At 39.4% G+C, this 27,325-nt stretch overlaps 2 protein-coding genes across 4 annotated transcripts in view; one reads left to right on the forward strand and one right to left on the reverse strand.

Moving 5' to 3' along the window:
• The window catches only part of lgals8a (galectin 8a), a 52,489-nt gene extending 25,990 nt beyond the window's left edge, over window positions 1-26,499 (forward strand). For all 3 annotated transcript variants that reach the window (XM_073050571.1, XM_073050573.1, XM_073050570.1), the window contains one exon: window positions 25,943-26,499. In XM_073050571.1, the coding sequence (XP_072906672.1) occupies window positions 25,943-25,961 (19 nt within the window). In that variant the 3' untranslated portion in view covers window positions 25,962-26,499. The remainder of the gene's footprint in view (window positions 1-25,942) is intronic.
• The window catches only part of heatr1 (HEAT repeat containing 1), a 103,539-nt gene that overhangs the window by 1,246 nt on the left and 74,968 nt on the right, over window positions 1-27,325 (reverse strand). The window contains exons 28-44 of the mRNA XM_073050569.1: window positions 27,106-27,227; window positions 25,453-25,581; window positions 21,169-21,399; window positions 17,611-17,740; window positions 16,194-16,369; window positions 15,589-15,641; window positions 13,456-13,579; window positions 12,461-12,604; window positions 10,165-10,451; window positions 9,790-9,940; window positions 9,545-9,703; window positions 8,573-8,707; window positions 7,722-7,826; window positions 7,466-7,634; window positions 6,414-6,568; window positions 4,677-4,835; window positions 2,969-3,077 (exon numbers count right to left, since the gene is read on the reverse strand). Of these exons, the coding sequence (XP_072906670.1) occupies window positions 2,969-3,077; window positions 4,677-4,835; window positions 6,414-6,568; window positions 7,466-7,634; window positions 7,722-7,826; window positions 8,573-8,707; window positions 9,545-9,703; window positions 9,790-9,940; window positions 10,165-10,451; window positions 12,461-12,604; window positions 13,456-13,579; window positions 15,589-15,641; window positions 16,194-16,369; window positions 17,611-17,740; window positions 21,169-21,399; window positions 25,453-25,581; window positions 27,106-27,227 (2,538 nt within the window). The remainder of the gene's footprint in view (window positions 1-2,968; window positions 3,078-4,676; window positions 4,836-6,413; window positions 6,569-7,465; window positions 7,635-7,721; window positions 7,827-8,572; window positions 8,708-9,544; window positions 9,704-9,789; window positions 9,941-10,164; window positions 10,452-12,460; window positions 12,605-13,455; window positions 13,580-15,588; window positions 15,642-16,193; window positions 16,370-17,610; window positions 17,741-21,168; window positions 21,400-25,452; window positions 25,582-27,105; window positions 27,228-27,325) is intronic.

Consider the following 27,325-nt stretch of genomic DNA (forward strand, 5'->3'; position numbering starts at 1 on the left):
GAAGGCCTTGGCAGACAGGATTAAGGAAAACCTCAAGGAATTCTGCAAGTATGTGAAGAGCAAGAGGGTAAGACGTGGAGAATAGGACCAATCAAATATGATGGTGGAAAAGTGTGTTTGGAACCAGAGAAGATAGCTAAGGTAATTAATGAGTACTTTGCTTCAGAATTCACTACGGAAAAGGATCTTGGCGATTGTAGGGATGACTTACAGCGGACTAAAAGCTTAAAAATATAGACATTAAGAAAGAAGATGTGCTGGAGCTTTTCGAAGGCATCAAATTGGACAAGTTGTCGGGACCGGATAAGATGTACCCCAGGCTACTGTGGGAGGCGAGGGAGGTTCCGGAGGATTGAAGGGTTGTGGATGTTGTTCCTGTATTCAAGAAAGGGAGTACAGATAGCCAAGGAAATTATAGACCAGTGAGTCTTACTTCAGTGGTTGGTAAATTGATGGAGAAGACCCTGAGAGACAGAATTTATGAACATTTGGAGATGCATAATATGATTAGGAATAGTCAGCATAGCTTTGTAAAGGGCAGGTTGTGCCTTTTGAGCCTGATTGAATTTTTTGAGGATGTGACTAAACACATTAATGAAAGTAGAGCAGTAGATGTTGTGTATATGGATTTCAGCAAGGCATTTGATAAGGTACCCCATGGAAGGCTTATTGAGAAACTAAGGAGGCATGGAGACAAGGAGACATTGCTTTGTGGATCCAGAATTGGCCTGCCCACAGAAGGCAAAGAGTGGTTGTAGACAGGTCATATTCTGCATGGAGGTCGGTGACCAGTGAAGTGCCTCAGGAATCTGTTCTGGGACCCTCACTCTTCATGATTTTTATAAATGACCTGGATGAGGAAGTGGAGGGATGGGTTAGTAAATTTGCTGATGACACAAAGGTTGGAGGTGTTGTGGATAGTGTGGAGGGCTGTCAGAGGTTCCAGTGGGACATTGATAGGATGCAAAACTGGGCTGAGAAGTGGCAGATGGAGTTCAATCCAGATAACTGTGGGGTGGTTCATTTTGGTAGGTCAAATATGATGCCAGATTACAGCATTAATGGTAAGACTCTTGGCAGTGTGGAGGATCAGAGGGATCTTGAAGTCTGAGTCCACAGGACACTCAAAGCTGCTGTGCAGGTTGACTCTGTGGCTAAGAAGGCATACGGTGCATTGGCCTTCATCAATCATGGGATTGAGTTTAGAAGCAGAGAGGTAATGTTGCAGCCATATAGGACCCTGGTCAGACCCCACTTGGGAGTACTGTGCTCAGTTCTGGTTGCCTCACTACAAAAAGGACATGGAAACCATAGAAAAGGTGCAGAGGAGATTTACAAGGATATTGCCTAGATTGGGAAGCATGCCTTATGAGAATAGGTTGAGTGAACTCGGCCTTTTCTCTTTGGGAGTAACGGAGGATGAGAGGTGACCTGATAGAGGTGTACAAGATGATGAGAGGCATTGATTGTGTGGATAGTCAGAGGCTTTTACCCAGGGCTGAAATGGCTAGCACGAGAGGGCACAGTTTTAAGGTACTTGGAAGTAGGTACAGAGGAGATGTCAGGGGTAAATTTTTTTTATACGCAGGGAGTGGTGAGTGTGTGGAATGGGCTGCTGGTGACGGTGGTGGAGTTGGATATGACAGGGTCATTTAAGAGTCTACTGGATAGGTACATGGAACTTAGAAAAATAAGAGGGCTATGGGTAACCCTAGGTAATTTCTAAGGTAAGGACATGTTCAGTACTGCTTTGTGGGCCGAAGGGCCCGTATTGTGCTGTAGATTTTCTATGTTTCTGCGTCTGTTTTGTCATTCCATCGTGGCTGATTTATTAACCCTCTCAGCCCCATCCTCATTCCTCTTTATTGTAACCCTTGACACCCTTACTAGTCAAGAACCTATCAGCCTCTGCCCTAAATATACCCAATGGCTTGGCCTCCACAACTGCCCGTGACAATGGAGCCCATGATTCACCATCTTCTGGCTAAAAAAAAAAATTCCTCCTCATCCCTCTTTTCTGAGGCTGCGCCCTTTGGTCCTAGATCCCCCATGATATGAAACACCCTCTCCACATCCACCCTTTCAAAAGGCAAAAAAGAGATAAGTTACTCGTATCAAAGTTCTTCTTACTGGAATCTGGCACTCAATTCTTGTCATTATATATTTGGAAGCATGTAAATGTTCTCGAAAAGATATGGGAAAGAAAGATTCACTAGAGCGGTTCCAAGGCATGAGGGATTCCAACTGCAAGGTTAAACAAAGGGCAGTCGGTGGTGTTCTCTTGGAGCAAAGGAGACTGCGAGTAGATGTGATAGAAATGAACAAGACACACTTGAAGTAAACAGAATTTGCTTTAAGCAAAGGACCATCAGACACACTGATCCACAGTTTGGGATGTAGGGAAAACCTTAAACTTTGAGTAATCACCTGGAACCAAATAACTCAGGGTTTATAAAAGGGAACTGTGTTGCACATTGGAATTATTTGCACGAGTCAGAGGAGATGGAAACACAAATTAGCAGCAACAGAAAACCTCCTGGTCCTTCAAGTCTGCTCAGCCATTACAGTCAGATTGTTCCTGATTTTTTTGACCTCCTTGCTGCACATCTGTCCATCTCATGGGGCTAATGGAATTGCTCCACTGAGAAAGGAATACAAATGTGATGGGCCAAATGGCCTCCTATAAAGTAATGAAGATTCTGTATTTTAAAGTTTTAGAGAGGATAAAACTAAATCCACGCAGTGTAAAACTTGATGAAGTAGTTGCCTCATTTAAAGGAGCAATGCACTTTTTTTTACATTAAAAACTGAAAAATGGATACATTTCTAATTTAACCATTAATACTCAGAACAATTTGACTCTCTTTTTCAATTGACTGCAAATAAGTTATGGTAAAGATTTTTTAAATGAGAACTATATTACACATTAATATTTATATTAAGATATATTTCAAATTCAGCATCTTACCTTCAAGCAGTTCTGCCAAGAAGGGGATGGTTTCAGGCAGTAACACCATGTAGTTCTCCTTTAGTTTACCAGCCAATTTCAACAACATAACCAGAGCAGAATACCTCACCTGCACATTAAAATAATAATTTCACTCTTTCCATAATCATGTGTGAAAGAAATATAATCACTCTGAATCAGATTGTTCAATCACAAACTGTTTCAAAACTTCACTGAATTACCATTATTCTGGGATGCATACCCCTCCCGATGAAGTCCAATATCTCAGTTTCTTAAGTTCCCTTGCCTTTTTCTGGAAGTACACTTTTCTAAATGAGGGTTTCAGCAGGTTGTGAACACACCGATGATGAGCTCTAACTGTAAAATTATACAGCAGACGGTTGTTATAGCCAGGGGATGGCGATGGGGACAAGCTCCCACTACTTATTAAATGGTCCGAATAGTGTGCGCCTCAAATAGCCTCTGACAATTAAGTCCAGCTCCTGACTTTCACATGTGGTTTAGTTCCTAAATCCAGTTGCTTCGGGCAGATGGGGTTCATCTACCGTGGTTGGCGCGTGGCCTAGTGGATAAGGCATCGGTCTAGTGATCACTGGTTCAAGCCTTAGCTAAGGCAGCATGTTGTGTCCTTGAGCAAGGCACTTAACAACACATTGGTCTGCGACAACACTGGTGCCAAGCTGCTTGGGTCCTAGTGCCCTTCACTTAGACAACATCGGTGGCGTGGAGAGGGGAAGGCCTGCAGCTTGGGCAACTGCCTGTCTCCCATACAACCCTGCCCAGGCCTACGCCCTGGAAACCTTCCAAGGCACAAATCCATGGTCTCACGAGAGTAACAGATGCCTATAATGAAAGATCACTGTTACTGCCTAGAAGGAAAACTCTAATCTCAAACCGCTGCCTTGGGGAACCGCTTCACTCATGGAAACATTGAAGGAAAAGGAGTCCCTAAGGCAGTCCTACATGAGTTCAATGCTGACTGGCAACTCCTGGGAAGCTGCTGGTAGCAAACCATCTCTGTTGTTCCCTTGGATTCATCAGATGTGAGGAGAGGGGGAGCTTGCTGTCCATAGCATATCACATAGACTGCTAGGACGCCACATTCATGATTGACCTCAATCAACAGTAGACAGTAACGGGAGGCTTTCATTTGCACTGGCAATCAAAGATTAACATAAAATTATTAATCAAAATCCTTCCAACTGGGGACAGTTCCAGAAAATGACCCCTACTTGTTCTGCTCACAAAACAGATTGCCAAATTGTGAAAGTAAATCAGCTAAATTTTCTGGATCATCCTCAGAGACAAATGATTCTATAAACTGTTACAGAAAGCCTAAATCATTCAGTAACATCTTTGTGGAAGTACCCACCAGTCTAGAAATAACTTGTTCAAAACACCTTTATAACAAATTGGAAAAGGCATTAAAGAACAAGCACATCCCAATAATTTTAGAAAGCTAAAATAGTCATTGAACCAGGTATCTATTCAGTCTCTTGGAACCAGTACCTAAGTAGGTAACAGGTTTGCCAATAATACTTGTCAAATCAAATCTGTTATTTGCAACAAACTTAATGATCACCAATTCACCCAAGTTTCTCCAAAATAATTAGGTGCTTAACATACATTCAGAACCTGATATACTAACAATATAAAATACACTGATAAAGTATGACAGAGGAACCGTTATGGAATTCTGGCTGCTTACTTTTGGTGAGCTATGCCTTGTTTTAAGCAAAATTTGGTAATTCAGTGGTTTCCAGAGAGAGTCATCAGCAACTGCAACAGAAAACTGAGCAATACACGGGATAAGATGGTTGCTCATTCTGTCCTCGTACTCTTCCTCATCTCCCAGCATGTTTTCCAGCTGCAAACATGACAAAGTACACAATATAGTCAGTTCGTAGTACTAAAGCAGCTGCAGTGTTTCATGCATACTATCATAAGAAGCTCATTCTATCATATAAAAGCTAATTATTCTGGACAAACCAAATAAAGTAAAACTTTTTAAATAGTTCCCCCATCCCTTTCAGCACATCCTAGTAGTTTAAGAAAGACAACTTGTAAACAACAGACTCCTTTAGACTGTCACATGATCAAACAGCCTGCTTTAGTGACATAGATTGGGATAAATGTTGAAATTGTGCAATGAGACCTTTTCCATTCATCTGAGAGAGTCAACAGGGTCACAGGGCCAAGTTAAACGTATTTTTTTGTAAGATCCTCCCGTGGCCCACATCCACCTCCCGGAAGATCAGTGAGATATTTGTACTTAAATCTCTAACGGGGAGTTTAAAGCCACTGCTTTCAGAAGCTACTACCAAATCGAGATACATGACAAAATAGCCACCAGTGGAATAATGCCACTAACTAAATGTTTAGCCTGGTAGTGCTGGTGAACTGACAAAAGCAGAACACTGCTTGAACAAACCTAAAGGTGATACTGTACAGTGTTACAGTCAGGACTTCCATATAAGGACACTTATCAGGTTACGAATAGGAAGTGCAAATTTGTAGAGAAAAAGCATGCAGCAGTGAGTGTGAAGAGTAGAGGGAAGAGATGTGGACCAAAGATTGGCAGAGGAGCACAAAAATATCAGAAAAAAAATTCTTTAGCCAGGGTGGTGAATCTGTGGAACTATGCCACAAGCAGCCGTGGAGGCCGAATCTTTGTGTATATTTCAGGCAGAGGTAGATAGATTCTTGATAGGTCAGGGCATGAAAAGAATGAAGGGATGGGGGGGGGGGGTGGTGGGGGACCATGAAAGTCAATTTAATTCTATGCCTGAGGAATAACCGAACAGTTGTGATTCAATTTTTCAACTTCTGTTGCTTACTGAGCTAGGTGCTGCTCATTGTACAAAACTGCAGTTTTCAACAGGGGAACTATTCCAACCAGTTTTTTTTCCAGCAGATTGTTATGATAAAAGAGAATGACAAAAAGTGCTTTCACCACATTTTCCTAACTTTTAGATGAAAGTCAAATTTTGGGTTGGGTTAATTGTCATAAATGTGATTGTCATGATTGTTCTTTTTATATTAGATTCTCCATAGAACATTTTGGTTAGAAGTTATTGATAGATTAGATTATTGACAGATCTTCGAACAGAATCATGTAATATGAAGACCACCAATGTGGTTTAAATGCCTGAAGAGAGAAACATTTGCAAGCCCAGTGGGAAGTGAGACCAACTGGATAACTCCACTACAGAGCTGGTTCTGGCATGACCAAATGGCATATTCTGAATTTTTTCCCCCACTACTTGCTCTTGGAATACCTTACAGCTGTGGTCATCATTCTGCATCAGTGTTCGAAACATGTTACCAAATAAAGACAAGCTGTCAGAACAGAGGACCCGCACTCCAAGTGAATTGCATATTGCATAAATTGGCAACTGAATGGAATAAGCATTGAAAGGCAAGACAAAACATTTGAATTACAAACCTGATCCACTAAGGGCATCATGAGAGTATCAGCTCTTTCCTTACTGACAAACTTTTGAGTGTCGAAGAGAAAGATTTTGTGCATGCAATCAATGACGAACTGAAGTAAAAGACAAGATTTCTTCGTGCTGTTTTCTGAATCAAAGAAACTTTGATCTATTTGGAGGATGAAAATGATGATTTATTAAACTCAACACAGCATGTGACTAATTCTGCCATTGATCAGAATGATTACCTGTAATTGTGCAGCAAATTAGATGCTATCATAAATACTGATTATAGCATTACGTTGCTATGAGTAGAATTCATTACAATAATTCTCAGTGCTTCAATGATGAGAAAGCACCTGAGGAATTCTTGTGGTTAGAAGAGCTATAGAATACAATCGAGGTACAATTCCTTTATTTGATTAAAATACAATTCAGACAGTATGCTTATTAACTGTCATCTCATTGATTTCCTTTACCTTATCAATGAAACTCAACCACAACAGACAAACACCACTTCCCTGTTTTAACAAGTATGTGACGGGATTTATATTTGTAATGATTCTTTCTCAGATGAATGTCTTCGAAAGATCACCCATCACTGATGAGGTTAGATAATAAATAAATATAGATAATATGATGTGTTTCTTGTTTCTCATTGCTCCTTTTTTGTTGCTAGTTTGTACGATTTTTGATTGGGGCAGACTGGCTCTGCTGCCTGAAGTTAACGAATGACACAGTACTAGACTGAACTGAACGGAAAATGCTTGCATTCTATCAGTGTTTTGTGGCTTGCTGTTTTAAATTCTGTGTTTTTTGCTTTTTTTTGTCATTTGCGTGATTTGTTCATGTTTTTGTGTGTGTGTGTTGGGGATTTGATGTTTCTCTTTGGGTTCTACAGTTTTCTTTGTTTTGTGGCTGTGTATGGGACGATGAATCTTAGGATTATATACTTTAATAATAAATGTACTTTGAATAAGATTAAAATGATAATATGGGTAATAAATAAGATCATCTATCATTGATGAGGCTTAGATAATAAATAGTTAATTCATTTCAACTTTACCTGTTTTGACAATATTTGTCTGGTCCAGAATTTCAGCAAAGGGCTTCACTAGCTGCCCGGCAAAAAGGGTGAATAAACCTTTAAGCTTGTCTGCAATGCAATTTGCCAAACGGTAGAACGTAATCAATCGATCTGTAGGGAAACCCTCAGACTTGCTCCAGTCGAACAGCTGATTGGAAGCAAACCATGTCAGTGGTTAAAAAATAATTTCCAAATATTTATCTGTGGAATTGTTTACTGAATATTAAAAACATACCTTAAAGAACAAAGGCCTGAAGGTAACTTCTGAAAGTTTCATTATCATACCAACAAAACAATTAATGACATGATCTTCAATTTCACCTACTTTGTTCAAGTCATCCTGTAAAAAGGAAGAAGAAAAAGGAAAATTGGCTTTGTGTACAGTATAACTAGAATGGAGAGGTACTTGATGTAATACTTAACTACACCTTTGTAAGTTTCGATGTCGAAATGCCCCTTTGTGCCCCTCAACGGGACATTGAAATTAATGTCAAAATAATTTCAGGGCAAACACTGGAACTCGGCCAGATGACACACAACTGATTTTAAAGTTATACGTTGTACACAGTAACACTGGAGATGGTCCTACAGTTGGTATGCAAAGAAAAAACTTGCAAGAGCAGATTATAAACCAATTGTATGTAAATTTGTGGTCATTTGGTTCTTAATTAAAATACTTTGGTATATTTTAAAGTGCAAACAGTAGCAAACAAATTTTAATCCGCAAAACTACACACAACTGTTATTGTGCAGCAACATCCCATAAATAAGTGAGATCTCAGGAACATGGTTCCCTGAAAGAAGTGACTCAAGTAGAGAGGGCAGTGAAGGAGTCATTTAGCACGCTTGCTTTCATCAGTCAGGGCACTGAGTACACAAAACCTGAAACTGGCTTGAGGCTTCCCTCCATAGCTATCAGGCATCGAGTTGCTGCCAGACAGTGCCAAACCAGCACATATACAATCCCCAGTCATTCAACTGATACTACTTAAACCACTTTTCCCCCAAATTAAAAAAATATTCAGAAACTAATTGTGTTGTTGCAACTTTATCTCATCTTGAAAATAAGAACTTTGTGGATCCTACCTCCAAGTGGTCAGCTCTGAAATCCAGGGCTTTGAGGAAGAATGACGTGAGCTCAGATTGATGGGAATTCAATTGTACCTTTTCCATTTGGCAAATATGTTGCTTCAGAATGTCGAGAAGTGGACCTAAGCAATGCTAGAGAAAATTGCAACATGTCAGAAACTGGTCATGTTTTTGCCTAAGACTCACATTCAACCGAATTCTACAGATCCTCCCATAGTTGCTTGAAATCATAATTGCAGGTCCATCTTCTCTCAAGAGTTAAAAAAACAGCCATCTCTTCTGATCCATATGGCTTCTATTCTGCCTCACTAAACAAGGAACTATCCATGACACAGCAAAAAGCTGACGGTAAAATCACAGCTGGAGCCAAGTGGATAGTAAAAATACAGCTACACAACACAAGGAATGGAACAGTTGTTATGCAAGAGACAGAGTTCAGGAGTTCTTCAGAACACAGGATTTCTGCAAATATCTCCTATAAATAACAGACCAAAATGGAGCTCAGTCAAGGACTGAAATAGAAAACAGATAATGAGATTTATTGTATTTGATAAAATAAATGAAGCTGAGGAAAGCTGTGAAATACAGGACCAAAGCCCAAGTATGTAGAAATAATTTGAAACAATTAAAATGATCATAAATCCAAGATTGATTAAACAGCATTCACTATTCATATTTTTCTAAAGACATTTAGAACACACATTTAGAACTCATAACAGTAATAAACAATTAAATATATATCTTAATATAATTAATACTAGATTTTTAATTATACATAGTATACTAGATATTTTGCAGCTCTCACTTGAAATAACTATCTGGGTGAAAGCTTTGTGAGCAATCCTAATGGCTGAATTTCCAAAGTTAACTGTAAACAGGAGATTGTCACATTCAAAGCAATACACGTAGACCTACAACTCAAAATAGAAAAGAGAGATGAGGCTAAAATCTCTGGAGTAAAATGCTAACCTGTTTGGTGTCAGCAACTTTATCATAGCACTTGCTAATCGATGGCAACAGAACCCGAGAAGCTAGCTTTGTGGCCAATGTAGTTTGAAGTGAGGTCAAGTGCTTATCAAGCTGCGATGAGTGGCTTGCCTTTTCAGTAATCTTGGTCAACCGGGTGACCTATATGAAAGTGTAATTTCATGATTATTTTAGCTTCAGGAAAATAAGGTGAATTCTTTGCTGTAATGCAGCAGGAAAAAGCTTACTTGTACTAGAACGTCGAGTAGGTAAGGGCTGATGAAGTGTGGCAGTGTTTCTGTAACCCTCTGCAATGCTGTTACAGCACTGAGCAAATAAATCTCATTGGACAGCAGAGACTTCTGCTTTTTCAAGATCCTCAGAAGTCCTGGCATCAGCCTGTAGAGAATAAATCCATCAAAAGGGCTGAGTATTTATAACACTAAGAAGTTCATAAACAAGATCATATGAGCAATTACATTACAATAAAAGGGCAGCCTAAGGAAATATCCATTCACTGTAGTACAAATATTGATAAGACATCTCTTCCTGAGACTCAGAGGCAATATCACGCAAGACATTATTACAAAATTCTCATTATGCAAAATGAGTTACTTTCACACCTTGGAAGCTGTGGTATTGCCAGTGCTTTGAGTGCGGTAGTAACTTCAGCGATGCAAAGTAATGCATTGCCCAGCAGATTCTTTTCCTCTTCATTGTCCTCTGTGATGAGGTCAACAGCAGTCACCAGTACAGGCACAAACAAATCCTGGTGACTTGTACCAAAACACCTGCACAACAGTTTCAGGCTGAAGAGGGCGGTCTGACGGTTAACGGCCTGTTCCACTTCTATCTCCTTGCAGCAAACAATGCTTAGGAAGTCCTCAATTGGGCTCAAAAGCAACTTCACCTGGCAAAAATAATGTTTTCACGTAATTATTACACACAAGGAGATTAATAAAAAAATCTAGATGTAAAAATGCATTGACATAAAGACAAGGCAAATTTGTGAAACAGTGTTTAAGTTTTTAATTAGTCTCTGGATAAACTTCCAGATTTATCAGTGTCCAATAATATCAAGTCATTATCATTGTTCCATCAATTCGTTGAAGGCAGATGTTGGCAATTGCTTTGCTCTCCACCAACAACAGCATCTGCTGATAGAACTCAGTGGGGTAAGTTGGAAGGAAAGGAATTATTGATGCTTTGGGTCAAAGCCCTAAATCTTGACGGAGTGGAGAGGTGAGATGGCCTGTATAGGGAGGAGGAAGGGAGTGGTGAGAAAGGATTCTGATGTAATTGGCTGACTGAAGAGGGATGTAAGATGACAGTGCCAGGTGGGAAGGTGAGTGGGGGTGGTGCTGGAAGATGATGGCAGGTGAATGATGGAGGGACAAAGAGAGGGAGGACAATTTGTAACACAAAGACAAAGTGAGCTGCACATTGAAAGATTAATTTAAATAGAGAGAGAATCAACTACTTCCCACCACCCATCCCAAACTGTAATACTAGCTACTGTGGTGAAATACATATCAGATCAACCACCATCTGAAAAGTATGGCTCTCTTTCAGATGCCAAGTGCCTTCATGGCTCTCTTGTGCCTTTATATTGGTCAGTCCTCTGAATATAGAATGGATAATTTTAAGACTGAGAATATCAACAACAAATGTAGGGCTTCTGATGAAAGCTCTTTGAAAATTTAGTAATGTACCAAAAAAAACCACTGGATGTTTGAACTTATGCACTTGGGGCACTGTTAACATTAACAGTGTATAAAAATAAATCAAAATGATACCCAGGGGACCAATGTTAGGCTTTTCATTAAAACAACATTTAAAAGATTTAATAATTATATTCCAGTATTTTGATAAGGAAAACAGCCAAAAAAATTCATTGTCCAGTGAGTCAGAAACAAAGTTACACACACACAAAAAATATATATTATGTGCATGTATATATATTAAAAATATATAAAAAATTATTTATTTAAGAGCATGACCCAAAGAATGAAGTGATCAAGTGATTTTTTAAAAACTACAATATAGAAATGGCCTACAAGAAAATATAGTTCATAGTCAAAATTAATAGAAATATAGAGTCCTTTTTAACAAACTTATCCATGCTAAGTTGTCTACTTAAGCTACTTTAATTTGGCCCATATCCCACCACTTCCTCTGGTAGCTTATCCCATCTACCCACCACCTTGTGTGAAGATGTTGCTCCTCAGATTCCATTTATGTCTTTCCCTTCTCACCTTTAGCCAGTGCCCTCTAGTTTTAGAGTCTGCTCCCCTTGGAAAAAAAGACTGATCAATCCCCTCATGATTTTATAAACTCCTTGGTATCTCCATTAAACCATTCGATATAGAAGAATTCGGCAATTTGGTCCACAAAGGCTGCTCCAACATTCAATCATGGATGATTCCTTTTTCAATCTTGGACAATTCCATGTACCAGAGTTAAATAAATTTGAACCTGAAATCCTTCAGTATTATGTGAGAATGAGAGTCAGGGAGAAAAAGAAAGAGTAACAGGGAGCAAACAGAATCAAGTAATTCACAAATAAGAGAAAATCTACAGATGCTGGAAATCCAAACAAATGCTGGAGGAACTCAGCAGGCCAGGCAGCATCACTGAAAAAGTAGAGTTGACGTTTTGGGGTGAGCCCCTTCGGCAGGACTGGAAAAAAGTACAACTGATGTTTCCGGCCAACACTCTTCCATGCTGCCTGGGCCTGCTTAGTTCCTTCAGCATTTTGTGCATGTTGCTCAAATAATTCACAGGTTGACCTTGTGGGAGGAAAGGTTGAGTTCTAAAAGGTAAATAGCAGCTCACAGTATGTGAAAGTATGTTCACATTTCTACTGCCTGCTTACTTGTAGAGTTCTGTATCTGATCCAAAAGAAAATAAAAACCTCACCTGATGTTCCTGCCATTCAGTTTTGTGCTGCTGTAGTTTATTATTGAGGAGATCCATGGCTTTCCGTCTTACAGATGGTAAGCGGTTATTCATCAGTCCTCGTATCACTGGAATGAAAGATTCGGTGGGTAGCAAGGCATTCACCTGTTTTGGAGGAAAGAAATCCTTAGTAGTGACCAAGTCAGGATTGTTACTGTATACCAGCCCTAACTCAAGATATCCAATGATCGATATGCTGCAAATAATGTAGCTGATGACCTATTCATGTGATTCTAGCTAGGAAGGCGTGGTTATCAATCAGTGCAAGAGAAACTCCCTTTACTTGTATAGTGTGATGGGGCACTTAAATCCACTTGAACAGCAAAACAGAACTTTAGTTTATCTCAGCCAAGAGGCAGTATATATGCAAGTACAGCACTTCCCCAGGACTGTAGACCTGTCAATTTAAGAATCTTTCTTGATATGTGGTGGAATGGAGAGATAAGAAACTCATGCTGAGACCATAGATATATTATGTAGAATTTTGGTCTACTCAGTTAAGAAACTGTATGCTTGCCTTAGAAGTGGCACAAGGAAGGTTCACTAGATGGTTTCCAGGGCTAAGAAAATATTGTCGTAGGAGGAAAGATTGAGCAGAGTGGGCCAATATTATCTGAAGTGAGGAAAATGAAAGTTAATCTGATTAACAAGTAATATTCTGCAGGGTCCTGATAGTGCAGATGGTGCTGAGGTTTCTTCTGGTGAGAGAATCTTGATAAAGGACAGCAGTCATCAGAAAAGGGCTTAGCTACTTAAGACATAAGATTTCTGATGTTAGTGAATCTTTGGAATTCTCTACCCAGTGAATAAGCATATCTGTTACTACAATGAAGAGTTGTGGAGGTTAGGCACGACCAAAGCCCTCCTGCTGCCTACTCCATTATTAAGATGTGTTTCACAAACAGAACATTGAAAGTGTCTAAAAGTTAGCACACCAGAAATGGAAGATAACCTACTTTATCCAGAACATCATATGACCGGTTGAGTAGAGTTCTCCAGAATTTAGCTGTTGGCTTTTCTGCATTCTCCTCTACACTGTGGGCAACCACATTGATGTAGCAAAGTATCTCTTCCAGTAAACTAGGAAAAACAGGGCAGATATAGACCATAAGATATACACAGGAGCAAAGTTAGGCCATTTGGTCCACATAGGGCACTAAGGAACCACAGAAAAATAATGGGTTTAATTGTACCACAATAATCTAGGGATTACAATATAAGAGGAAATTTTAAACATTTTGTTAAAATTTTTGGATGGTTTACATTTCAAAAGTTATACAACATAATTAATTATGGGAATGTACACACAAGTAGATTCTGTCTCTGCACCAAGACATTCCAGCATTATTTGCTTTCAATGGATACTTTCTTTGAATGCATGCCTTGTTAATTTACCTCAATCAAAGTGGGAACTCCCTTGTCTATTAAGCTGGGTGTTCACTCGTACAAATAACTGACAGTGATTTTATGTAGTTTAATTTCTCCCACTCACTTACAGAAATATCCAGCTTTTACAGGAGGTTCTGTGCTTCAAAGTCAGAGATTTGGGTTCAAGCCTGACTTCGTGGTCTCTATGTGTGACATTTGCCTATTTTCCCCGTAACTGCGTGGGTCATTATAGGATGAACATAGATGGGCAGCATGGACTCAATGGGATGGTAGGGCTGTGATGTATTTCTCTCTCACCCTCTTCATTATGTAAGGTGACCAAGCTGCACATAGAGATGGTTTGCTCTGAGCCCAGATAAACATTTGTAAACTCACAAATAATCAGATTATTTTTCTATTGATCACCAACATCATTTTAAAGAAACTACAGATGGGTATTGAGTGGAATCCAGCCAGTGACATTCTCAATAGATATCAGAAGAACCCAAGCTTAATCTATAGACCCAATACCACCACGTTTTCTTCAGTTTTACTACAGTTCAAGGCACAGAATACCGTCATGGTCATCCACGGCAACCATTGAAGACTCCAGTTTGAGACACTTGTTCATACCGTTGGACCCAGACTTCTGAGGTCAAGAGTGTGGAACAATCCCAATGTAATGGCTTTTCCACTTTAAAAACTTTGTCGCACACGTTTCCTGTCATCGTTGGACACGATGGACAACCATTATTCCAATGGTAATACATTGCCATCTTCATGCATAGTTCTTGTTGATGCACGAAGTTTATATAACTATATTAGTGATTGTTCAATTATACTTGAGTTGGTGGGAAGATGAACACAAATTATCAGGCAGATTTTGGACCTTTTTCTACTAATCTCTCAATTTCACAGAAAATTTTAAGTGGAAACACGTGAATTATTTATTAAAGTACCAGCTGTAGGATGATTTTACACAGCATTAATTTGATATCTTGCTTCAATCTTTCTATAAACACTTATTATTATTAGGGCCATAAGGCTGTCCATATTCCTTTTACAGGGTCTGTGCATGTAGCCAACACTGTCAATAAATAGTCTTACTGACAAATGATTGAAAGGGGAAGCTGGCGAGCCAAACGACCATTTTTTTAAATAATGATCACTGATAGTAAAAAAGACATTTGGTTTGTGACCAGCAAGTAGCATTATCCAGTGAGAGAAATAGAGGGAATTACACAACCAGTGGTGATATTAGCCCAAGCAAGCTGCAGTTTGGTTCTCATATATCACCTTTGTGGTTTCAATGTTGTACCATCCAAAAGTCAACAGCAGTCAAACTGTTCAACCACAGTAAGGGTTTGTTTATTATTTTCCTGATTTACAAGCAGATATGTGAAAGTGAATGGTGAAATTTGATTATAACTAGTGCCGTATATTAGTTATATACAAAATAAAACATTTTATTGACTCATATCAGGTTTGTTTTTATTGAATTACTGAATGTCCATTGAAAGTTTTAATAAGAATGAACAAGTGCAAAAGCATGATATCCAGCTCAGGCTACAAGGGAGTACTCATTATGCAAATATACAATAAGATATCGGGCAGTGGAGGCAAGATGGTTAACTTAAGGTTAAAAAAATTGTCTGCAAGAGAGACAGCATCACCGAATCCAGGAAAGTAAATCATCCCCCAAGAATTGTAATATTGGTTACCTTTGTTCAAGCTTCTGCAGTGCCTCTTCTTCAGAAGTATCACAATCTGCAACCTGACATTAAAGCAAGGGAATGGTGAGCATATTTGACAATGAGTAGAGGATGTTATTAGCCCTACAGTTGCATTGAACCCACAAGACAAATGGTCTTTTCACAAAATATCTACAATCCACGCAAGTTTTCTTTCAGTCATTTCTTTTCCCATGATGCCAGAAATAGTCGGGCCTAGTTACCTGAAGACTGGATCTCAGAGGTTTGTTTGGGAAGTGGGAAATGATGAGACAAATTGGAAAAAGAAACTGCAAGGTGCCTGATAATCACACAGATTAGGAATAAGTAATTGTCATCTTTCACTTACAATTTTTTTGGTAGTGGGGTAGGTTAAAAAAAGAGAAAACTCCACACTGTGGGCAGTGATGTTTAATTCTGCTGAAACTTATGAAGTTAAATCAAACTGCACAAAACATTTTGACAATTGGATTAATTCCATTCCATTCTAGATCTTCAACTTCAAAAGCTCAATTTTTTGAAGATACACAGTACACGTTGTTAATAAATAATGTAAAAAGATTCTGATCACTATTTAATTTGAAACAAGAAGCTACCTTTGCAATAAAACTTTCGGAGGCGAGATGCTGAGACATAAACGAGATGGAAAGGAATTTGAAATGGCGTAGCTGTTTGGCTGTCAGAGTGTCGATGTTGATCAGTGGTTCCGCTTCACTTGACTGCCCCGCTTTGTTCTTCCTTGTGTTTGCCTTTCCTTTGTCTTTGGCTGCTTCTAAATGAGTTTCAAGAAAACGAGCAAAGATAACCTTTCGTTCAAACTGAACAGAGTATGCATTACTTTGGAATTTGTAGTGTTAGGGTAATATATTAAATTGAAAAACAAGTCAAGTTAGTACATAACTGCAAAGAACCATTATGCCAGTATAAAGCTGACTTAACAGGTTTCTGGGAGGCTTTCTAGAAAATGTATGAACTAGATGCAAACTAAAAACTGGAAATTCTGGTTACCTTGGTGAGTTAAGGTAATGATATTAATGTAATAAGGTCATTTTCTGTGATACTTTCAACTTTGATGGAAAATGGTGTTTGATTTATGTGAAGACGTACAATGCACAAAGATGAATTAGTTCCATCCCAAGTAAAATTTACTTCACAACATATTCTTAATCAATGAAGCAATCCAATTTATCAGTAGATGTAGCACAGATAAATCCAAAACCGAGTTTACAGAACTGTTTATTGTATGCTTGCTAGATTAAGTGAACAGCAATGGGAACCACAAAAATCAGGCAAATACTTGTGGCACTTTCTACAGAAGTGACAATAGGTAGACATTGAACTGCACATTATATTTTGACTGCCGTGGCATTAATTGCTAACAAGTCAGAGGTACACAGCAAGGAAATGGCCCCTTTGGTTGATCTAACCCACACCAACCAAGGCTTGTCCCACTTGCCTGAATTTGTCCCATATCCCTCAAACCTTTCCTATCCAAGTACTTATCATTTTTAAAAAGGCAAAGTAAAATATCTTAAAGCAAGATGAGACCTCCATATAAATTCAGTGTCATGTCCTAATTAGTTAAATAATAATTAAATGTCTTTACTCATGTTTTCAGAACTCATAATTTGTAATATTCATTCAAAGCATCAAGAACAAGATGGTGACTAAGTGTCAATGCACAAGTGATATATATGAACACTACAGTCAGAATAGGAAACAATCTGCAAAATGAAGACACTAAACAGACAACTTGCTAAAAAGTTAAAACAAAGATTGTTTTACAAAGTAATTTTATAATACGTAGATCGGAAGAAATGGGTTGAAGAGTGGTTTGAATGCTCCGTCCAAAAGTAACTCACACCATTTCCCTGCTAAAATGACAGTGTAATTATTGAACTAATCATAGAGCACCACAGCACAGACACAGGCACATCTGGTTCTATGGATAGGCTCGTGTTTTGCTGATTTGAACATTTATTCAAAATTAATGACATGCTATGTACTACTTACTTTCCTCTTTGTCTTCAGGGAGCCTAGATAGGTAACTCAAAATATTAATGAAGCTCTGGAGTTGTTCTTGAACAGTAAACTCGCAGCCAACAGTGATCCAGAATTCAATATCACTTTCCAAAACAGTTTCCTGTTACAATGAAACCATAGACTTTTGTTATTTGCAAGTTAGTCCTTTAAAAATTAAATACCTCCCACCTGATGAAGACTGGTGGAGAGAGTGGGATGCAAACATGACCACTTCCTCTAGTGATGTTTTCAACTCAAGACATACATTCAAAGTGTCTCGCTTTAATATAAACTGAAATTTCATGCATCATCCTTAATATCCCAATGATCATTAATAGAAACAAAATATGCTACGAGTACGAGGTGTGGTATGGTATGAGGCTTGTATTTCTACTACTGTTGTCTGCAGTTAGACCATGTTTTCTGTTGGAATTTTATTCCATTAAGAGACAAATACTTATTGTAAGCTATCTATTCATTCTCCAAGTGCTTGTCATTGTTCCTCCAGTGTCACAACTTTTAATATAGTTTTCCAAGCTATCATGTTTCAATTATAACTTAACCTTTGTAATTTGCTTTGTTTATATTTAAAAACATTATTTTGATTGAAATAAATTACTTTTCAGCTTAATACAGAATTTTTTCATATCATGATCATTAAAGGTTCATTAAGGTGAAAAAATAATTAAATAATCCTTCCTAATTGCACTAGATCTAAGATAGTCTTACTTCTGGTTGTCCAACACGCCAACCCAGAAAATTACCTCGCACCCTACATCTTCTACACTACAACACACAAAGAACGCAGGAAGCCAGGCAGTATCTATGGGAAAAAGTACAGTCCATGCTTCGGGCCGAGACCCTTATTCCTCCCCATATTCCGTTTGGGTAGTCTCCAACCACGTGGTATGAACATTGGTTTCTCTAACTTCTGGTAATTTCTCCCCCCTCTCTTTTTTTCAATCCCCATTCTGGTACCCCTCTTACCCCTTCTCTTTTCCTCACCTGCCCATCACCTCCCTCCCTGTCCCCCATGATCCACTCTCCTCTATCAAGATTCCTTCTTCTTCAGCTCTTTATCTCTTTTGCCGATCACCTCCCAGCTTCTCAATTTACCCCACTCCCCCAGCCACCAATCTTCCCTAACACCTGGCTTCATCTATCACTTGCCACCTATCCTTCCCCTCCCCTTCCCCGACCTCTTATTCTGGATTCTGCCCCCTTCCTTTCCAGCCCGAATGAGGATTCTCAGCCCAAAATGTCAACTGTTCATTCCTCTCCATAGATGCTGCCAGACCTGAAGAGGTAGTGGCAATAAGCTTCCATTACCCATTAAATGCTCCCAATGGCGTGCACCTCAAATAGCCTCTGATAACCAAGTCCAGCTCTTGGCCTTCATGTGTAGCTTTATCGACTGAGCCCAGATGAATGGCTTCTACCGACAGGAGAAGAAGCAACAGCAGGTTACTGGTGCCTTTAAACCAGTTGCTTTGGGCAGAATATTCTGATCTCAAACCTTGGTTGCATTGCAGCTATACTCACTCTTGGTGAAAACTTCAGGAGTAAACCTCAAGGAAACATCCACAGCTGGAGTCCCTACGTTGAGTTCAACACTGACAGGCAACTCCAGCGATGCTGCTGGTGCCAAACCGTATTGGTCTCTGCTGTTCCTCTGGGTTCATTAGCTGCGTAAAGAGGTGGTGCTATTGCATTGGCAACAGCTTGCTCTCCATATCTTCTAGCCCTGGTTTGTGTACTAGCTGGCATATCATGTAGGCAGCGAAGTCACAACTTCCATGGTCGATCTCGACCGACAGAAGGCCTCCAAATCTAGGCAAATTCCTGTTGTTCACCTTGGGCACCATCTACAAATTCTCCACATCCTTCTGTAGAATGGCAACCAGAACAACTCACATTACTCCAACTCTGAGCTAGCTAAAATTTTATAGAGCCATTTAATGACTTCTCAATTTTAATACTCAGTGCCATGACTGATGATGGCAAGGATGTCATACGCTTTCTTTACCACCCTGTCTACCTGTGTTGCCACTTTCAGGGAGAGGTGAACTTGCAGCCCAAGAAACCTCATCAATGCTCACAGGGGGTCCTGCCATTTACTGCAAACCTCCCTCTTACACTTGATCTATCAAGATGCAAACAACCCCCACTTGTCTGGATTAAGCTCCATCTGCTGTTTGTCTGCCCATATTTCCATCTCATCTTTATCCTTTTGTCTTTAACAAAAGAGTTCTCAACACTGATCTGTGGGGAATTCACCAGTAACAGAACTCTAATGAGAATAACACTCCTCCACCACTGCACTTTATGTTCTAACGACAAATTTTAATCCTAAATACCAAATCTCTATCCTATGTGCCTCAATCTTCTAGATCAGTTTACCATCATGAGAGACCAAGTTGAATACTTCACTAAAGTTCACGTAGACAACATCCGCTGCCTTATAACCTCATTAATCACCTTCATCCCCTTTTACATAAAACCTCAATCAAGTCTCCTCAGCTTGGGTTGAGACCAGAACTAGAGGTCGTAAGTTTAGGGTGAAAGGTGAAATACTCAAAGGGAATCTGAGGGGAAAGGTCATCACTCAGTGGGTAGTGTGAGTATGGGATGAGCTGCCAGCAGGTGATAGATATGGATTCAATTTTAATGTTTAAGAGAAGTTTGGATAGGAACATAGATCAGAGGGGTCTGGAGGGATATGGTCCAGGTGCAGGCAGATGGGACTAGGCAAAAGATTGGATTGGAATGGACTGCATGAGCCAAAAGGCCTGTTTCTGTGCTGTAGTACTCTATGACACTAAGTTTTAAGCCATGACCTCTCCTTCACAAAGCCATGCTATCCCCAATAAACCAGATGCGTGTAAATCCTATCCCTAAGAATCTTCTCTAATAATTTCCCTACCATTGACATTAATTGTCTTGTAGCTAAAGAAAATGATCAGTCAAAACTCCAGCAATCTCCTCTCTTAATAGGATAAATCTCTGGGTACTTTTTCCCACCTTGATGTTGGTAAAGAGACCCAACATCTCCTCACCCATGTTAACAACGTGTCTGAGAATATCAGCATACTTTTCCTTGATCTGATTATCTTCCATATTCTTCTCCTTGCTGAATACTGAATCAAAGTTGGGGTTCTTCTTAATACTACTTGTCAATGACATCTCAGGATACCTTTTAGCCCTGATCCTGTTTGATTTTTTTCCCTCTTCCTATTATATCCCACAAGGGCCCAGTCCATTCTCAGCTTGCTAAACCTTACATTGGCTTCCTTTATCTTTGACTAAACCTGTATCGTTTATCATTCAATACTCACAAGCCTTGCCATCCTTATTTGTCTTCCCTACAGGAAGATCCTGATCCTGAATTCTGACCAGGTGGCTTTTAAATGATTCCATGACTGACGTGGACTCGCCCTATAACAACTGCTCCCAATTTAATTTCCCCGAGCTCCAGTCCAGTATCATCATAATTCACATTTGTCCAAGTGCTAAATGATTCAGTTCAGCATTCAATCCAGCCACTTTTACCTTTTCATCAGTAGATGTTGAGGAGGTGGTCTTGGTTACATGCTGCTCAAAGAGCAGCAACAGGAGGGCCCACAGGAAACGCTCTGCACTCACTGTTTCAATGAGCTTAGAAAGAACAGGCACTCGCCGGTGTTCAGGCACGTGTGGCATGGCATCCACAAATACACGGATAATTTTTGTTACAACACTTTCCACATTCTCCTTGATTTCTACAGGACCTTCGTTGTCAGCCTGCAAAATAAAAAAAACAAATACAAATGGGTAGAATACATAAAAGGAACTGAAGAACAGAGTTATAATGAAGAGTATTAAAATGCAAGTTTGTCTGTGTTAATGCAGTACGGTAGTGCAGCAGTTGGTGCAATCCTTTACAGCGAGCGACAGGGTTCGATTCCAGCTGCTGTCTGTAGTGAGTTTGTACAGTTTCTCCTTGACCACGTGGCTTTCCTCCCACATTCTAAAGACATATGAATTGGGGTTAGTGAGTTATGGCCATTCTATGTTGGCAGGCAGAACAATTATCGCTGATTTGATTTGATGCAAATAACGCGTTTCACTGTGTTTTGATATGCATGTGACAAATAAAGCGAATCTTTCTTTTAGTATTAAATGTAATGTTTCCTGACATGCCAAATGAACCACTTGCTTCAACACATTCTCCAAATTCTGATATTCTTATTATCTTGTCAAAGTGACAATGGAATTAAATCTGAAGATAGAAATTTCCACATTTCAGTGATGGACTCTTATCTATAACAGAATAAAAGAACATCATTGAGAAACAGAAACATACTCTGTGAGCATGTACAAAGGAAAAATTAATGAAGGCAAATGTGGGCACCTTATAGATGTAGGACAATTCCTAGTAGGAGCAAAGGAAATGATCAGGAATTTAGACAAATCCTTTGCCTGTTTTCAGAGAAGACACAAAAAGCCTCCCAGCAAAACTGAAGAAACAAAGGTCTAGTGCAAACAGGGAAATAAAATGTAGCATTAGTGAAGAAAAAATATTGATGAAATATTATGGACAGACGATATACAGTTTTGAAAGTGGTGGTCATGGAGATACTGGATACTCTGTTGGACAGCAAATTTGTCCCCACTATTTAAGAAAGGAGGGAGAGAGTAAATAGCAAACTTTTAGCCTGACATCAGCAGCTGTTATATACAGACAATAGGGCTGAGCTGTCAATGTGTATGCAGGAGAGGTCAATATCTTTGACTCATCCACTAGAGCTCTTTGAGGATGCGGCTGCAAGAATATAGGCTGAATTCATAAATATGGCTATTTTTTAGAAAAGGTTTTGGGCTAGATCCCACACTACAACAGGTTGTTGAACAACATTTGAACACATGGAACTGGGGGTGATCTACTGGAGTGGATTGGTATTCGATTAACAAATAGAGGGAAAAAAATTTGTTCTTAGGTTTTCAGGCTACCGCTCTGTTTGGACTCCAGCGATTCATAATCCACAAAAACAATTTGGCTGAAGAACATGAAACTCAGTGTGAAAATGAATGGAAGTTGTCCAGTGGAATATACATGAACTTGTTGAGTGTGGCAATGAATTAGCAGATGGATTATAAAGTGGAAAAATGTAAATTTATCCTCTTATGTGGAAAAAATCATTAACACTGAATGATTTTTAAATGATGGAAGTTGAAGTTGATGCTCAAAGGGACCCAGGTATTCTTGTATGCATGTAGTCCACACCTGTAATATCATGTACAATTTTGGTCTTTTTACCTTAGAGGGTATACTTCCTACTGAAGATCTATCAGACTAGTTCCACAGGCAGGTTTGTCAAATGAGGAATGAATGAGTCGGCTTGGCCTTTTGTTTTTAGTATAAAAAAGGTTGGAAGCATGAGAGGTGAGCTATTTGAAACATGTAACATTACTGCATGCTCTGACAGGCCAAATGTGGGGAGGATGCTACCTTGGGCAAAGATTTGCAAACTAAATAAGGTGGTCATTAAGCACTGAAATGATCAATTTCTTAGCTTAAAGTGAGAAGAATATTTGGAAATCTTTACACCAGAGGGTTGTGCAGGCTCAGAGTTCATTCAGAACTGAAATGGATTGATGTTGGAATATTGGTGGAGTCAAGAGATAATGGAAAGCGGCAGGAAAATAACAGCGGAGAAAAAAAATCAGTCATGGTCTTGCTGAAAGACACAACAGCTGTGAGCAGCCAAACTACTTAGTCCTGCTTCTATTTATTTAATTCTTTTGGTTCTCCCCCTACTCCCCCAGCTGTATATTAGAGATACATTAAGCATTTTGCAGTTTCTAAAACTGGCCATGTAATATTTAGGCTGCAGATATTAAAAGTAGGTTAAACTATCAATAGCTCAAGAATATGGTCATTTGCAGATCACTAAATACTAACCTGACAGACGTTATAACTCAAGAGTGGAAGAACTATAGTTCACAGGACGACAGTGGCCTCTTGTGGGAGTAAATTCCAATGACACAATGTAATTCAGATTCAGATTTATTACACTGAAACGAACAGTGTAATGTGCCATTTTTGTTAACAACCAACACAAGGATGGGCTGGGGGCAGCTCGTAGGTGTTGCCACACACTCCAGTGCCAACAAAGCAAGCCAACAATGTTCAGCAGAACAACAGATGCTGCAGCAGCAACAAGAACAAAACAAGAAACAGCGGTAAAACAGCTCTTACAGAGTCAGTTTCAATGTAGCAGAGTCTAGCGATTGGAAAAAAAGACATAAAGGACGAACAATTACCGGTATACCTTTGGCTGGATCCAGAGGGACCCCTGTGACCATGCGAGCCACCATCTTATGCTTTAAGTGAATGTTACTCAGCTTTCCAATGATGGAGGTCAATCCTATCATTGTTTACCAAACTCTGCTACAAATACACCTGTATCAATGTTGGATTGACACTAAGGCAGATACTTCTCTTAATCCTGGGACTAAATGCCGTAACCACAGATGTGCTGGGTGCACAGAATGGATCAGGAATTGAAAAATCATTGTATCATAGAATTTAGTGCAGTTATTCCTGCTTTGCACCTATAATGGCAATTAATTAGCTAGCTTATAATATGCTTGAGCAAAATACACTATACTACTTCAATACAAGTTTTCATATTTCTGAAGATGGCACCGAGGACAACCTCCAGAAAATGCCAGGTAACACAGCTACAGATTGATTGTGTAGTTTTAAACAGGTCAAACTGCAAAATCTACTGAACACAGGGGAAAAAATCTGATTGGAAAAGATGAAATCACAGAAAGTTCAGAAGAAAGATGATAATGTTTCTTTTTCCTTATCAGCACTGTTTGAAAACACGGGGCAATTTTTAAAGTGTACTGGATATGTACTGAACATGTAAAGGGAAAATATGCAGGGATGATAGGCAAAGAGTGAGTGTCAATGATAATTATATAACTCTTTGAAAGAATTATCACAGGCATGTTGTACCAAATAACCAATCCTGTGCTATAGTCTTTGGGAACCATGTGGTAAAAACAATGAGCTTACTTTAAGAAAAAGCCAGTATACATTTTATTATACATTGTATGCACAACACCTTACAAATGAATATCCTTCACAAAACAGTGAAGCTATTTTCAAACCAAAACACTGACATAAATTTTTTGCAGGAAAGTCATTACTTTTTCCAAGAACGTGGCACACCTAATCTTTCTGCAGCATCTCTGCAATTCTTCAAGAATCAGAAAAAGGGGCAAAAATGCCTAGCCTCTGAGATTCTGCAGAAAGCAGATATCCCTATTCTTGATAGATCTGCATATATGTCAATTGGGTTAAAATCAACATGTACAAACAAGCTGGAGGAACTCAGCAGGTCGGACAGCATCCGTGGAAACGAGCAGTCAACATTTCGGGCCGAGACCCTTTGTCAGGTCAGGGAAACGTTGACTGCTTGTTTCCACGGATGCTGCCCGACCTGCTGAGTTCCTCCAGCTTGTTTGTACGTGCTGATTTGACCACAACATCTGCAGTGTACTTTGTGTTTACTATTGGGTTAAAACTTCCTTAAAATAGTAATTTGTAATTTATTGGTGTTGGCTTACAAACATTTCTAATCAAATTATATCCTTGGAAATTTCTCTTTGCAACTCCAATGTTGCAGACTTCATAACACTAATAACTCAGCTCATGAACTGAGACATGTTTTTTCACCAAACGGACTGCCTTCGGTGGTTTTGAGATAAATTGCGATGATTAACATGTTGCTGAGATTTATTTCAGCCCTCAAACAGTAGTAAACATTTACTCCAATATACCTGAATAAGAGCTGGGATGACAGTTTGCACAGTCTTGTTTATGACCTGGAAACTATAGCTGTCGTCCAGTCGCATCACATTGGCACCCATGAAGGTAAATATGGGCATGATGTTATGGAGAACCTTGTCCTATAAATGCATAAAGTCACAAATAAATTAAAAACAGAAACTTGTTAATGCTGTAGTAATTGTGGATTTCTCAGCACACGCAGCAAAACAAACAGTGGTTAACACAGCTCACAAATTTTTCAGGAGAGGAAGGAGGAGGTGGGAATCTGAGTAAGAAATGTATCAATGTGCTTGTATTTTAATTTTATCAGACTATATTATAATTGTAAAAATGGCCAATATACAGCAAGGCTCAAAAATCTAACACCTAATAAAATAATAAAATGAAAGAGGGGCATAGCTACGATGGCTATGACTTCTTTGAACTCATCGCAGAAACAGCTTAATTTCTACTTCTAATGTTTTTATTTTCCTTTTCAAGGTGGATACGGTTCTGTTGAAAACCCTGACTTAGAGCTACACTCAAGCTTAGGTTCTTTGCAGCAATGGGATCTGCTCCCGGGCCTCACTGAATGGCCACTTTTCGATATCTGAAAGATGCGGCCGAGAAGATGAGCGTGCTTTCGGAGTTCCGAGGCTTGTGGCCCTGGGGATGCGCCAATTCTATGCCAGTGTCACCAAATAAAGTTCCGTAGAAGGAAATGGAACATCCCAGGTGTTGGGGGCTCTGTAATTGGCGAACTGCACGTGCTCTCTCTTTTTCTCTCATTGCAGGGGGAGAGCTTGTTGCCGATTCTTGAGTTGTGAGACTTTAACACTGTAAATAGTGAGTTGTTGTCTTTGTTGGTCTTCCCTCTTACTGTGAAAGGGTGACACTTCTCTGTCCTTTCATTAGGGAGGGAGAGAGCCTGTGGTATGTCGGACAGTGGGGTGAACAATTAGTTTTGGCTGGACTGCAGGTCATGGTCTTTCTTGGGGGTTCTGCTATTGCTTGCTTGGTGGGTGGAGGGCGCTGATGTTTTTTTTTGCTGAAGTGAGGTGGGGTCGTTGCTTTGCTGCTGTTTGTGTATGGGGGGAGCAGGGGGCTTTGGGGTTCTAACACTTCTACTGTCACTCATTCTTTGGGGCACTCTTCTGTTTCCGTGAATGTCTGCAAAGAACAAAACTTTCAGGTTGTATAACTTATACACTCTCTGATATTAAATGGAACTATTGAATTATACACATTTCCACATATGCCTTTCAGGACATTGTGGAGAAGTGTATCGTCATGAACTTTGGTAGAAGGAATAAAAGCGTGGACTATTTTCTAAATGAGGAATGAATTCAGAAATCAGATGTGCAAAGGGACTTGAGAATCCAAGTGTATGATTCCTTAAAGATTAATTTACAGGTTGAGTCGGTAGTAAGGAAAGCAAATGCAATGTTAGCATTCATTTCGAATGGACTAGAATAATAAAGAATGTAATGCTGAGGCTTTATAAGGGATTGGCCATCCAACAAAATGAACTATAATGTGCCTCCTACTGGTTCCATTATTCAATAAGCTCACGACTGATCTCTCACTTCACTGCCATTTCAAGATGAACCTACAGCAGAATCCTTCTATAATAACCTGATGGCCATAAGGACAGTTGTACTTACTGGGAACATTCCTGCAGCAGCACCCAAGAGCAGCAGTGCATGATGGTGAGTCTGAGGCATATTTGAAGTCCTGACACATTGAACAATTAGCTCCACATTAAACTTCTCCTCATCGAGAACATCTGTAAAACCAAAGTTCAAAATGCAGCTACTACAGGGTGAGCATTAATGCAACTCCATATCATTTAACAATCATGGGAAATATTTACAACAGAATCTG

The sequence above is a fragment of the Hemitrygon akajei genome, chromosome 7, assembly GCF_048418815.1.
Source record: "Hemitrygon akajei chromosome 7, sHemAka1.3, whole genome shotgun sequence".
NCBI classification, from domain to species: domain Eukaryota; kingdom Metazoa; phylum Chordata; class Chondrichthyes; order Myliobatiformes; family Dasyatidae; genus Hemitrygon; species Hemitrygon akajei.